The sequence below is a fragment of the Acipenser ruthenus genome, chromosome 20 (assembly GCF_902713425.1).
Source record: "Acipenser ruthenus chromosome 20, fAciRut3.2 maternal haplotype, whole genome shotgun sequence".
NCBI lineage: Eukaryota > Metazoa > Chordata > Actinopteri > Acipenseriformes > Acipenseridae > Acipenser > Acipenser ruthenus.
In genome coordinates this window covers 23,383,664-23,398,788 of record NC_081208.1, presented here as the reverse complement: position 1 = coordinate 23,398,788, position 15,125 = coordinate 23,383,664, and the positions used below count along the sequence as shown (strand labels likewise).

The following is a 15,125-nucleotide window of genomic DNA, read 5'->3' as shown; positions in this document are numbered from 1 at the left end:
TAATTTGCAGATATCTTTAAATGAGTAGACAATATCTGTAAATAAACCCTTTTGAAGACATCTTAATTTCATTTTGAGATATCTAAAAATGAAACAAAGATATCTCAAATTGATTTACAGATACAGATATTTGCAAGGATGGTACGCCAAACTGTCATTTCAAGATATCTCTAAATGAACAGGAAATTATTTCAAGATACCGGTATCTTAATAATGATTTAGAGATATCTCTAAATGAACAGGAAGTTATTTAGAGATATCTCTAAATGATTTATATATCTCTAAATGAACAGGAAGTTATTTAGAGATATCTGAAAAGTGTTTTGAGATATCTTAAAATGATTTAAAGATATCTCAAAATGCATTTTAGATCTCTAATTTAAAACTCCATTTAAATATATCTGGAAATCATTTTGAGATATCTCTAAATGTATGTTTTAAGATTTACCCATGGCTTTAGTTTAACAATGATAGTGGTCAAATGAGATATTCAGGCTGTAGTGTTTGCGTTACTGCAGTCTGTTAACCGCTGTTACAAAACCTGTACAACCTGTACAAACAATTTGGCTTTGAAAATGAAAACTCGAAATAGAAACTACGTCAGGCAATAGAGAGTGCTCTGCATCACAATGATGAACAGCTGGATGTACATAGTGTTGGATGTTTACATTTGAGAGGCCTTATATATAGTTTCACAGTTCTTGAAATTAACAGTTGCAGAGGATTTACACTTTTGTTATGGTGCATTGCTGGACATTCAGGGAAAAAAAGGTATGCTGTATTTAAGCATTCACATTCAAACCCCTTTCTTGAAAGCACACGTTTTACTAGTTAAAATGCAGAACTACGTAAGTTAGTGAGAATGTATTGCACAAAAATAAATGAAAACTTCTCAAGGTTGTGTTTCATTATTATGTTATCTCTTCCGTAACGCTGGAAGCTGCTACTTGAACCATGTCATAGCTGCTTGCTCAGTTTGTTTTTTTTGGTTTAAGAATTTGAGCAAAACTCATAATTATCTACCTATTGTGTGTTCATTTTCAGCGTCCGTGTTTGGGGGGGGGGGGGGGGGGATAACACTGAATTACAAAACAGCAGCTGTCATTGAAATGTATATACATTTGCAGTTATATACACTGAAGACATGAAAGGAGTGAGAATGTGTATTGCACTGTTGCATTGTAAAGTATTGCAATTTTAAGCCCGTTCTGTCACAAATCTAATGCACTTTAACTTGCACTTATCTGCTCCCTATTTTGCTGTATATAATCCTGCACTTAGTCCAATCTGTAGTATTTTGTATTTCACTTGCACTCGTATCTAACCCTGATGTAACTATCAACACTGTTATCTGCTCTTCAATTGTCCCGATATCAAATCGTACTGTGTTTTGTATTTGCACTTATTAGGACTGAAGTCATTGTATTTTGTATCTTGCTCTTAATTGTACTGTAATTATTGCTTTCAAAATTAAAAGTAAATTCACATTATTATTATTATTATTATTATTATTATTATTGTTGGGGACGAATTGTTGTGCACCCATTTCTAACCTGAACATTAGGTCAATCCTAGAACACTTCGCTGCCGCTTTAGACAGCTCTTCTTCTTTTTAAACGTTTTTGAGTTGGAAGTTCACAGATGGAAAAATCCCGTCATTAACCAATGATACAATATGTCTTTCTCATGGCTAAGTGATGGGAGGTGCACAGTAAAAAGAATGGGAACAATAATGCAGTATGATGATGAGTCATTTTGTCGCAGGACGAGATTAGACAGAATTGTATTGAATTGTGTCAGAATGGCCCAGCTAACGCTGAGCAAGTTTGTGAATGGGTTGTAGATCAGATGTGCTGGTGCTGACGGACACTGGTGGCAATGATGGGTGGGCTTACAGGCAACTTTTGCCTTAAGTTTATTTTTAATTTGAGAGGCATTGCGGCAATTGCCGCTGGTGCCGTCGGTTATTTCGCGCCCTGTATGTGTACTTATGTTTGGACTACACTTTGACAGTAGAAAAGGTGAATTGTTTGAAATGATCCAATTGATGACCATATAATTAAAAAATGTACAATACTGAAATTGCCCCACCCCAAAGGAGGTGGGCCACATTGACAAAACGTGCTAGTTTGTCATGTTGCCTTAAACAAAAAGGGGTGATCTGGATTTGAAGCCGATGGCACCACACACCATGACTGTGCTGTTGCCAGGCTGGATTGTCTCTTTGGGAAAGCTCTGCACACATCTCTTCATCGTTTTGACCCAGACAACATGGGGATTCGTAATTGAACACCAACAAACGCCAGTTGTGTTGCTAATATCACCTATTAATATCCCACTGCAATTTCAAAGCCACGAGCTGGGGGTGAGGGTTACTAAGAAGTGGCGGATATGAAATCAGTCTCCATTGGAGTAAACATTTGTACGATCATCAGGGATGTCTTTGCTGACCACCAGTGGTGTGCAAGTTGTTGAGCAATAGTAAATGGCCTTCTTTGAGAGAAGGCGATCATCCCGTATAATTGTCATTCAGGAAGCTTCTGAATCTACACGCCAGGTGTTGTTGCCTTCTGAGCCACAAATAATGTAATATTAATCTGTGCAAAAATGTCTGATGCATGTTTTATTCAAAGTGAAAATGACAACCTCTGAAAATTTTGATTTTATTCTAGGTATAGTGCCCCATATTTTTTACATACAGTATGAGGTTGGTATTTTATCAGCTTTAAGAGTGTTTCTAAATGTTATCAGTTAAATATGTTGTTATTATATTTGGCAACATTTCCTGATTTCCTTTAACTGATATAACAGTAACAACATGATATTGTGCAGTACAATCTTACACAAACAGATTGGGATCAATGGGTGTTGCTGTTAACAAAGTGTTTGATTAATCACATTATTACTATTTAAATTGTTATTATAATGTTTCTTATAAAAAAAACATACTACGACAGCACTGTACTACTGAAAATATCAGGGAGAGAGGGAGAGGACTGACTCATTTTCTGTTATGACAACAGGGAAGAAGAAAAGTACACATAACATGACAGGTGAACATCAGGTAGCTGTTTAGATAAACTCAAAGTCTGGATAATCATACTTGCATTTCTTTGAAGCTCCCTGCTTGTTTTACACAGCCTGTCGAGCTGTATTGGTCTTGATCCTCAAGTTTAGACATTTGCAACAATCCAACTGAAACCCCTGTATTGTATGAGGAATTCCAGCTTGTAACGGGATACAGCAGGGATTTAATATCAAGTTTCAATTGCTTGTCAAACTCAGCTCACAATTTAAATTGCCTGCACTTGTAACTGGGAAAGACCTCTGGAGCAGATGTCCCCACAGTTGATTGAAACACAAAGTTTGGTTTTCAGTTGGCTATTGGAGATCCCACCATGTGTTTCTTAAATCATATGACTGCGGGGTTCTTTTTTTAATGCTTTTTATGGTGGGTTAACAGAAGGTGGTGATCAGTTACAAAACAGGCTATGATTAATGGCACTGTTTCTGTTGTTTTCGGCACCAACAGAGTACCTGCTGTATCTGTTACAATCTTTGGGAAATGCAGGGAATATGATAGAAAAGAACTGAAGGAATGAAATTTGCTGCTGAAAATAAAAACATCATGGTTCACATGAAAAGCTTTAACAGTTAGTTCCATTTTTATGAGTAGTACACTAGTATATACAGTATATGTGTATGATCAGGGGTTCACATAACTTTTATCATTAGGTTCTCCCGTGAGTACTCACCAAAATTAGGGTCCATTATCCAAGTCGCTGTCTAGCTCCACCTCCTCCTCTGACAGTTCAAACAATTGTGATGTCAAGGATCAGGGGTGCAAATTTGGAGCTAGATTCTAGCATCAGGGTACATCATATTAAATTCTGACGCTAGTAGACATGTTTAATTTATTAGATTTTTTTTTTTTATTTGTTAGCAACCATAGATGATGATGATGATAGTTTCTCATTGGGTCTGAACTACTCAAATGACCACCCCCCCCCCCCCCATCCACATACACAGGAGAGAAGGTTTGTGTCGTTGTAAGGGGGGCTTGATGACGGTGATATTTAATAATTTAGCACCAGTAGGCTGTCTGGTGCTAAACATTGAAAACAGTTTATCACCAATTTTCAAAAAATGATTTGCACCCCTGTTCAGGATCAAAGGTTTCAGTGGTCGTCTTACACATATGAATATGCATCAGGGCAGAAAGGCATGAGGCTGATACTAGATGGGATCGATGTTTGTTTTTTTAAATGCTGACCTGTGGAAACCCACGCTCAAGCAGCACTGCCAACAACAGTTTCTGAATGCTTAAGTAGGAGTCCAGATTGTTGGTTATTACAATTTTTAACAGATCACCACACATTTTCTGTTAATTTCAATAGCCTACCACCAAATTTCAGCCGGGGGGATTCAAAAGCAAAAAACAAAACACTGGGTATCTTGATGGCACAACAGTATTTATAGAAGGATATTACTGAGGGAAACAAAATATTATTTTATGTAAAATGCTTAAGTAAATGTTTTTTTTAAACTCCTGCTTAAATGTAATGGCTCGACACCTCCTCTCATCTGCGCCCAGTTTAGGAAGTGAAACCTCAGTGAGCTTCCACAACGCCACTCCCTGTAACTACATCCCTCTTCCCTGAATGGACAGCTAAATCGAGATCCCTCCCTGCTGTTTCAAGTGTCCATTAAAAGAAAATGATCGATGTTATGAACTGGAGTGCTTACATCTATTGCTCTCAATTTTTTTTTTTTTTTATAAAACCTTGAAGCAGCCAATGATGGCGCTAGCAAAGATGGACTTTTTAGTGAATTGGAACCCTCTGGCCTTAAGTGAAATATGGAGACTTGTATTTAATTATGGTCTGCGATAATAAGCTCAGTTACACTGAGATCGTTGATAGATCCCAGAGACCTTGAGACTCAATAGAAAATCGGGAGGTAGGCAGGTATGGGCCACAGCCAGATAATATGCTTGACCTTGCAAGCGTGAGCACCCTCGCTGTCTATATGAAAAATGCTTTCCTGTTAAAAATGTACTGACGTTAAGCATTTGCGTCTTAAAATCAATATGGTAGTATGAATTTTGTTTTATTGGTGTGCATGCGTATCTGCGTAGCAGTTATGTGAACCCCTGTGTATAATCATTAACCATTAGACCTGGCCAACATAGTCAATCAGCAATTATCCTGCTTCATTCAGTGGTTCTTTATACAGGTTCCAAAATCTGACAACTAAGGAGTGTCTACCCCATTATCTACTGTCATGCCATTTTTCATTATTGTACGATAGCCCCGCTGTATATTACTGTAACACGGGTTGTCAGTTGCCTCTAAGCAGTTCTTGCAAATCTTGCTATAACTCTGCCAAAGGCTTGTTCTTCAGAAGTTTCCCAAGAATTTCTGCATCCTTTGTCCATTTTGTAGACACCTCATTATACAAAGCAGGCATTGTAACTTTATCTTTATACAATGCTGTGTGATTACTTGTTCTAGGTTTTCTCTTGCATGATCACTTTCACTTTAGGTTGCAAGAACAATGTTGAAAGACGTTATACATTTTCATAGTTTGGAGAGTAGCTTCTTTGAGCTGTTGTACTGAATGTACCCTCAAACAGATCCCTTGTCGTTCCAGTTAGATGTTAGGTTGTCATCCATTGATCTACTTCAGTGCACGCACAATGTTCTTTTAAAAACTAGTGCATCACTGCAAGAGCTGATGAAGTTCATCAGGAGAAAAGCATACCCATGTACACCAAAGCACAGATTTCTCTGGACCATTCTGTGGAACAGTTGCAGATTTCCAATCCAACTTCCCAACATGACATATAGGTGGTAATCATCAAATAATGGCTATGTGTCCCTCCAAAACAGTTGAATCACCTTGCAGACTTGACACATGGGATCACACCCATGATGTGCATACACTATAAATATTTTTAGTTTTTTTAACTTTTAACATCAGGTGCTACAGGACATTACAGGGTTACAATGCAAGGTCAATGTTTAAATTCCATATATTTTACAATATGATAGATATATATGCTTCAAATAATCCTAAAGGTATAGGTGATAGCGAGCACACACACCAAAAACATCTTATTTGCTATATGATAAATGCTACAAAAAAAAAACACAGAACCTTATTTAATTGTACTGTTACCTGTTTATTTCATTTATTGTTATTTGATATAATTGGATGTTTATAGTATGCTTTTTGCAACGCAGTTACTGATTTGTTCAAACCCTGTAGCAACCATCACTATCATCATACTGTGTACACAAAGAAGAGAAAATGGTTAGTAGCCTACTATTACTGGATGTTTTGAACCAGGTAACTGAAAGGCAACTCAAATGTAGTGTCAGGAAGATTGTGACGCCACTGTCGTGGCAGTAATTGGAGTCTACGCAGCCTTCATGTCCTACTTTATTATTGGAATAAAAAAACAAGGTACAAGGTTTCAGAATGTGAAATATGTTCTTCAGAAAAATGATGTGTTGAGTAGATCTGAACCTTTTAATCCATCCAGATAGGCAGTTAGGGTTAATCTTGGAACCCTGTTGAGATATTTTCATGGCCAATAAACCAATATTCTTATCCTTTTTTGTTTTCCTTTTGCTATCTAGGTTGAAAAAATTGTAGATAAGAGAAAGAACAAAAAGGGAAAATGGGAGTATCTTATCCGGTGGAAAGGCTACGGGAGCAATGAGGACACGTGGGAACCTGAGCATCACCTCCAACACTGTGAAGAGTTCATTGATGATTTTAATGGACTTCCCATTCCCAAGGACAAGCGCGCCAAGCCAGGCAAGCAGGTTGGGGGTCCCCGGTTTCTCAGGGAAGGGCGAGCGGTCTCTTCTGAGGCTGTCAGAGGCAAAGTGGCAACCCACAAAAAGAAAAGGACTAACACGATGGGCTCCCAAAAGCAAAAACGGTGTTATGGTGGTAAACACGCACTTGACAGAGCTACGAAGACTGTGACATATAGGACCACCCCCAGTGGACTGCAGATCATGCCCATGAGGAAGCCACACAATGGAATACAAAATGGAGACACTAGTCTGGACAAAGACTCCTTACACTATAGAGATACAGCCCGGGAACAAAAATTAGCAAACGATGGAGAACATGAACTGGTGGACGACTTGGAAGTTAATGACTCCCCGCTTATGAATGGAATTGGTACGTCATTATTTTATTGTTTTATGTTTATTTGTCTTTTGCTATGTGAGCTGCATTCTTTCCACAGGGCAGTGAAATCTTCTCTTTCTGCAGTAGCTTCCAAAAAATGCTTTGTCCATAGATCATGCTTTTTTGTCAATTTGGCACACTTAGTAATTTAACAGAGCAGTTTAATATACTCTAGTTAATGTACAGTCTTGCTGAAGACAATGTAAAGCTGTCGGTTTCATTCAAAAATCTGATGGAAGATGAAGGATATACTGCACCTGCTGCTTCTTAGTCCAGCTTTGATGTGTATACTGTAGGTCACTTATGTCTTTTGGATCTAATCTGATGGCAAAAGCTGTGCAGTTGCTATATTTAATTGAGTTTAGAGTACTGAACAGTATACAGAATTCTCCATTAATTTTTCCAAGCTGTAGATACCAGTGTTCAAGATGTTGTGTTTTTTCACTCCATTATTGGTCTCTGTAGCTTGGAAAGGACAGCTCATTTAATTCACTTTGACTTGCACTGCCAGAATGCTTCTATGCACTTGTGAGATAGCTTGCAAATTAAAACGTTCTGCATATATTTGAAAAGGAGACAATTATCTATTCATAGATACCAAGATATTTATTGAGCAAGGACAAAATTACATTACCAGGCAGCCACAGTATGGATGGTAAGGTAGGGCATATTTCACTGTAATACAGTATTTTTAATCCGGTATTTTATATATATATATATATATATATATATATATATTGCTTTGACTACATCTACTTCTTTGTAAGAGCTGTTATCTGAGCACTTATTTCTCTGGTCAATTCATAGTTCTTCTTTTGTTTTTAGGGGTTGCTTACGCCTTTTTTTCAAAGTTTACTGGTAATTGACAGGCAAATGATTGTAGCCCCAATTTCTACCATATTTCCAACAAATGTCTGATCCAAAGAAAAACAAAAAGGGATTAGATTTAGCAGTTACAAAGTGATGAACAATTAACTCAGAAGTAACTCGGAAGAGCTCAAAAATACAGTAGTTTGCAAGTACACTACTTGATTGGGCAATTTCAGGCCTACAGTCAATTGCATTCCTTGTCAGTACCTTAGTTTCCAGTAATAAAAATACAAAAATGAAGAACTCTGAATATTTTATTCTGGACTTCAATTTGGTGTTTGGCGCATAATTAAGACCAGAACAGTACCTGTAGCATTCTAAAACCATTTAAAGTATGTGATGTTCATTAAGGATGCTTATCTAAGAAGCAGTGAAATTTGAATTGCTGTTAGAAACACTGTGGATCTAAATTTTATTTGATTAAACACACAGTAGTTTGGTAAAATGTGTGTTTAATTTAATTACATTAAATAGCCAAAACACAATAATGTCACGGGTTCTTTATATATCTCTCAACTGTGAAAAAATATGCTATTATATTGCAAAAGAGCATGCCATACATCAGCTTTTTATAATGAGTTTTGCTTATATTCTTTTAATTTCAGTGTTCAAAGGATATGAAAAGCCATTCTTTCATGATTTATAATGAGCAGATTAAACATTTTATTAATCGCAGAGTCAAAACTGCTGTCAAGAATCTAATGTAAATATAATAGTGTATTGCTTTTATAATCCCAAAGGATATACGTAGTGAATTACAAATCAACACATTTTACTGTAAAGTCTCTGCTAGTGACCAGCTTCATAAAGACCAGCTCACAATTAAGATGCTCTCTCATTTCCATTTGTAGATAATCTGAAGATTTTGTTTCATTAGTTCCAGCTCAACTCTTTTACTAACAGGCTTTTTCACAATGGGTTTGATAGAACGGGCAATGTATAGGATAATAATTGACTATAATCAGATTAACTCTTGATCTTTTCCGCTGTATATACACACAGTTCCCATGTGTTATGTTCATAACCAAAGGAAAGTGAATAGCATATTCTTCAACACTGACTTTAAATGCATGCTGGTTACTTGTTATGTAATGCAGTCAGAAATTTCAAACAAACAGCCTTGAAGATTCAACCAAACAACAACCCAGCTGAGTGATATGCAGTAGCTCTCCACCAATGAAGTGGCTGACTGTCACGTGTGTTGCACACTGTCAAATGATTATTCAGTTGAAGTGATGTACTTGATATAGGATAATTGTACAAAATGTGTGTTTGCATGTGGGAGTTGTATCTGAAGATGTCGCCACCAGGATACCGCTAGAAATTAGATGATTTCATCTCTGTAGGCCTGTCTTCCTAAATGGTTTTAATTAATTAAATAATGAGCTTTACAATCTAGCTCCATCATGTAGATTTATATTAATCGAAACCCATATGTCAAAAGAGCATAAATAATGCACAATCAACCAATCAAAAGCGATGAATATACAAGGCAGGATGATTCGAGTTGTCAATCGTGAGTTCAATTTTATCAAGACCCCACGGAATACTTTTTTGTTCTGGAACAGAAAAATAATACCTTGGGGCCATGGCCATGCATAAGGAATTTATGAATAAGAGGAGGCCATTTGGTTCATTGATCTCAAAACTTTGTCAAGTTGGGTCTTAAAGGATCCCAATGATTTAACATCAACAACATGTCTAGGTTTCCCTTTCCATAACCTCACCACTCTGTGTATCTTACGCTTGTCCTGTGTATGTCTCCACTTAATTCCTATGTCCTTTGGTCCTGGTTTCAGTGCTATGCTTAAAGTATTGTTAAGGGTTAACTTTATCAGCTACTTTTACAATGTCCTTCTAATTCTTCTTTGTTCTAGGATAAAAATCACATATGTTATACTTTTTTGGGCAAACTGCCCACATCTTACATTTGCTACGGAGCAGGCAATTTGTCTGCAATTTGCACAGTGGAAAAATAGGTCAATATTTCCTGTGTGATGGTCGAAATCTTTCTTATTCTTACCCATGGGCACATTTTCATATGGCCGAGAGCCACAAGACGCATACTGTAAAACACGAAATGTTTGCGAGAAAGACATTTTAAATACTAGCATTAGTGGTGCAATCGGCAACCTAATTTTTTATTCGATTATCGTATAGGCATTTATCAATGGTAATCGATGCATTGACGTTTTATTTTTTAAAATAAAGAACAAACATTCGTTTTTTTTTTTTTGTTTTTTTTTAACAGAAGATCCAATAACTAAAAACACTGTTGTGCATAATAGTTAAACAAAAAGGGACAACTTACATTCAAATTAGAACACTTCGATTATAAAAAAAAGAAATACAAAGGACTTGAGTTTTTAACAACTGAAAATAATATGCGTGCGTCTGCATCGGATGTCCCTTTAACATTGTAATAATGATAAAAAAATACTATATTTTAACAGAAGTCATTTCTATCTGAACTATGGTTATTCATTACTGTTAACAAAAAGCAAAACATTTTAATTAATCTCACAAATCTTGACTAATTTAACTATCGTACTTCACTTAGCTTCTTTTTATATAATATTGCCATATAATCCAAACACAACATGCTTTGAAACAAAATAAGGTAATCGGTAGATTTAATATTGGCATTCTTTTGAAATGATTATGCATAACATAAAAGGTATATGCTGTGTTTGTGTCACTTTTTAGTGCAAAAAAATGCATTGACTGAGCTTCGCTATCTGTGTATGCCTCCATGCCCACTATTTATATAATAGTAGGCTCAGGACATACATGACTATAGTCTGTTTTAGTTATCTTCGTAATTATCAATAGAAATTTCAGATGTTAATCCATTCAAGTGCAACCAACCCCTAACCACCCTCTTTTACAAAGTTACCATGGTTAATTGTTTCCCATAATTCATTCCATACATTTCTGCACATGCCTTATCTCCAATCATTTTAAACCTCAGGTACTGTACCTAAGCTACTCTACTTATGCCAAAGTCACCTAAAGCAAAATGGTTTCACATTTCCACATTCACATTTTATTTGATATGACATTTCCAGTCTACATACAGTAAACCATTATGTATAGTATGTCTGCTAATGATGTGGCATTTCGTGACCTCCTTGAAACGTTTCCTGAGGGAGTCCTGGCTCCCAATTTAAGAACCAGTCTCAGTGTATCATTACACCCCTGATCAGGTGCTTAATCTTGCTTTTAAAATTACTTGCTAGTAGAGGAAACGCATAGCTCATTTTGGCAACCTTTTCTCAACCTTGCATAAATATTTGTTGAACCACCTTTCTATAGTTAATGTGGGTGGCTTATGGTAATGAAAGCTCACAAGATTTCTGCAAAGCGTTTTTTCAAAGGTATGATGCCTGCAACTGCCAATAATGGATTTCATAAACCAAGCCTCAACAGTGTTTTAAATTAATTCTTCATTTATTTTAGCACTCCAATTCCATTTAAAAGGGAGTGCATTATAAATTGTGGCACCTCTATATATATGTCACCTCCAAAATTATTGGCACCCTTGATAAAGATGAGCAAAAAAGAAAATATATAAAATAAAAAATACCAGTACTGAGCTATATTGTAATTTTCCAACATGTGGAATACATTTGACTTTATTAATGGTTCAAGGGAATCAACCAAAATTACACATTTCTCAAATTATAAATTTATTTCCAAAAGAAATGAAGTGTCACAATTATTGACACCTTTGTTTTCAGTACTTTGTGCACCCTCCCCTTGCAAGGATAATGGCACAGAGTCTTTTTCTATAATGTTTAATGAGATTGGAGAACACATTGGGAGGGATCTTAGACCATTCCTCCATACAGAATCTTTCCAGATCCTTGATATCCTTCGGTCTGCGCTTATGGACTGCCCTCTTCAATTGAAATCACAGGTTTTCAATGGGGTTCAAGTCCGGAGACTGAGATGGTCATTGCAAAATGCTGATTTTGTGGTCAATTAACCATTTCTTTGTGGATTTTGATGTGTGCTTGGGGTCATTGTTTTGCTGGAAGATCCACTTGCGGCCAAATTTCAGCCTCCTGGCAGAGGCAACCAGGTTTTTGGCTAAAATGTCCTGGTACTGGGTAGAGTTCATGATGCCGTTGACCTTAACAAGGGCCCCAGGACCAGTGGAAGCAAAACAGCCCCATAACATCAAAGATCCACCACCATATTTTACAGTATGTATGAGGTTCTTTTCTGCACACGCATCCTTCTTTCGACGCCAAACCCACCGCTGGTGTGCGTGGCCAAAGAGCTGTATTTTCGTCTCATCTGACCATAGCACCCGGTTCCAATCAAAGTGCCAATGCCGTTTAGCAAACTCCAGGCTCTTACGTTTGTTGGTTGCTCTCGATAAAGGCTTGTTTCTGGCAACCCTTCCAAATAGCCTATTGGCATGGAGGTGGCGTCTAATTGTAGATTTGGAGACTTGGTGACCCCAAGATGCAACCAAGTTCTGTAATTCGCCAACTGTGGCCCTTGGATTTCCCTTTGCCTCCCGAACCATCAGCCTCACTGTGCGTGGGGGCAAGATACTCTTGCGTCCTCTACCAGGCAAGTTTACCACTGTTCCAGTGGTTTTGAACTTCTTAATTATTGCCCTAATAGTGGCAAGTGGTATATTTAGTTTTTTAACTATTGTTTTGTACCCATTGCTTTCTCCAATGGGTACAAAACAATAGCTAAAAAACTAAATCTTCGAATTCCTGGCTAGCGAACGAACTTTCAAACCTTCTAGTACAGCTCTAACATGGAATAAATCTTTTTTTTTTTTCAGCATTCAGACACAACTACCACCTATAACAGACTGAGTGTCACAAATATATTCTGAAATGTTGTGTGAAATGACATAAAAAGAAAGGAAGAATTACAGTTGACTTCTCTCATGAATTAAAAAATTCTGCTGCCAACTGTAAAAACTACATGTTTAAAATGAAAATGTAGGTTTGTTTTAGAAGTATTTTATTTTGTTATGGTGAAAGGCCATTTTGTCACATGATTTGAATGGAACGAGGAGGTCTAGTCAGTCCTTGGCAGGCAGCTCACAGACAGATGTAGAGAAAAAAATACTCAATATTGGATCACAACCGCTTAAATAAAAGCAAAGGTAAAAAATAAAAATCAGAAAATAAGTTATTTCAAGACTACAATAGTGTGAGTGTTGGCCTACTAGGTTGGCATTGACCTATAGTATGGGGTGCCACAATGCCATACAAATAGATTGACTTGGTCTAATTATAAATCAATTATTTATTAATTATCACATTGTTCTTCCCCATGGTAATGACTCGACTCTAAATACCTTGTGTTTCTATGGACAATTTCCTTTTGATAATGTGACTGTGTGTTTTCCTTGCTCTTGGAATATGTTCTTAATAGATAATCTTGATGGCTTTGTTAATATATTACAAGCCGCTTGGTTGGTTATTAAAAACATTTCAACAGCCCACTTACACCATGGCATCCACATGAAAGGGACTCTGTTATTGTTTTCTTTTTGTGACAGTTACTGTTCTCTAATGTTTTGTTTCCACAATGAAAGCTACATTGTACTCAACTTGTCGTCTTTTTTTTCTCTTTCAAACAGGGTCCACACTTTCCAACGGAGGAATTAGTTTGCACAGTGCAGTAAAACGGAAACTGGTAGAAGACAAAGACTATGTGTTTGACAAACGACTCAGATACAATGTTCGACAAAATGAAAGTAACTGCCGGTTCAGGGACATAGTGGTTAGAAAAGAAGAAGGTTTCACACATATACTGCTATCAAGCCAAACATCTGACAATAATGCATTAACCCCAGAGGTAAGATTCTGTGGTGGGTCCAGGCAGTTGGTCTGTTTTGTTACTGTTTTTTTTTTTTTTTTTTCCTGTTTGCCTTAAATATGTTTTACACAAGTCCACATTCTTTATGAAGAGAATTGACCATAACAAAACATTACAGAAATGCTGGTACAGCATTTAGGTAAATAAGCAAGGACTTTATTGCATAAAAACAGCAAAGCATTCAATCCACAGTATTTTCTTGATAGACTACCATATTAACGCTTTCAACACTGCCGACCACTGACGAGGTCTATGAAAAATAGGCTAACGACTACAACTGTAGAAAAAATAACTCTAATTGTCAGACTGCTAGTGTAGTCTAGAAAAAATAACTAATTATCAGACTGCTAGTGTACTCCCCTCAATACAGTAGACCAGTTAATCAGCCCTGATTTTGTCTTTTTTTTTTTTTTGCATACAAGACACTGCAACATTAATTTTACAGTAGGGTTGGCTTCTAGCATAGTTACTGACTTCACTGATATGAGTTAACAATGAGGCATAAACTTTCAGCCATATCTTGAGACTCAGTCATCCAATTGGGATGAAACTTGGTAGAAAGATGTTGTTGTTGCCTATGTTTGAAATATTATGTCATTTTTTAACATAAGAAATTTTACAAACGAGAGGAGGCCATTCGGCCCATCTAAGCTCATCCGGTTCCGAGATGAGATTGACCTCAGAATTTGTCAAGTTCGGTCTTAAAGGATCCACGTGATTTTGCCTCAGCAGCATGACTATGCAGCCCGTTCCATACCATCACCACTGTCTATGAAGAAGTGTCTCCTTTCCTCTGTCCTAAGTTTATCTACTTCATTTCCAACTGTGTCGTCTTGTCAGGGTTTCTGTACTGCGCTTAAAGTATTGGTTTGGTTTAACTAACCTTTTAATATTTAAAAAATCTGTAATTTCTATAATTTTATAAATCTATAAAATTAAGGAAATAAGTGTGGACTTTATAGCATAATGTAAGCTTTACATTAAATTGGCATGGCATAATGCATTCAAATTCTCCATTCCTATATGTACTGTAAATGCTTGCACACATGCCATATTTTCTTTCATGCCACATCTCATTCATTATAGGCTCCTGAGATTTAAGCAGAATGTACTATAAATGTAATAGCTTAACACTTACATCTATTGCCTCTTAAAAAAAACATGCATATCTCACAGAGGAAGCACAAAAG

General features: G+C 36.7%; 1 protein-coding gene across 1 annotated transcript in view; it reads left to right on the top strand.

Annotated features, from left to right (window-relative positions):
• LOC117425964 (chromodomain Y-like protein 2) overlaps positions 1–15,125 on the top strand; it is a 35,598-nt gene that overhangs the window by 6,285 nt on the left and 14,188 nt on the right. Inside the window, exons 2-3 of the mRNA XM_034043309.3 lie at positions 6,645–7,200; positions 13,697–13,914. Coding sequence (XP_033899200.3) covers positions 6,645–7,200; positions 13,697–13,914 — 774 coding nt within the window. The remainder of the gene's footprint in view (positions 1–6,644; positions 7,201–13,696; positions 13,915–15,125) is intronic.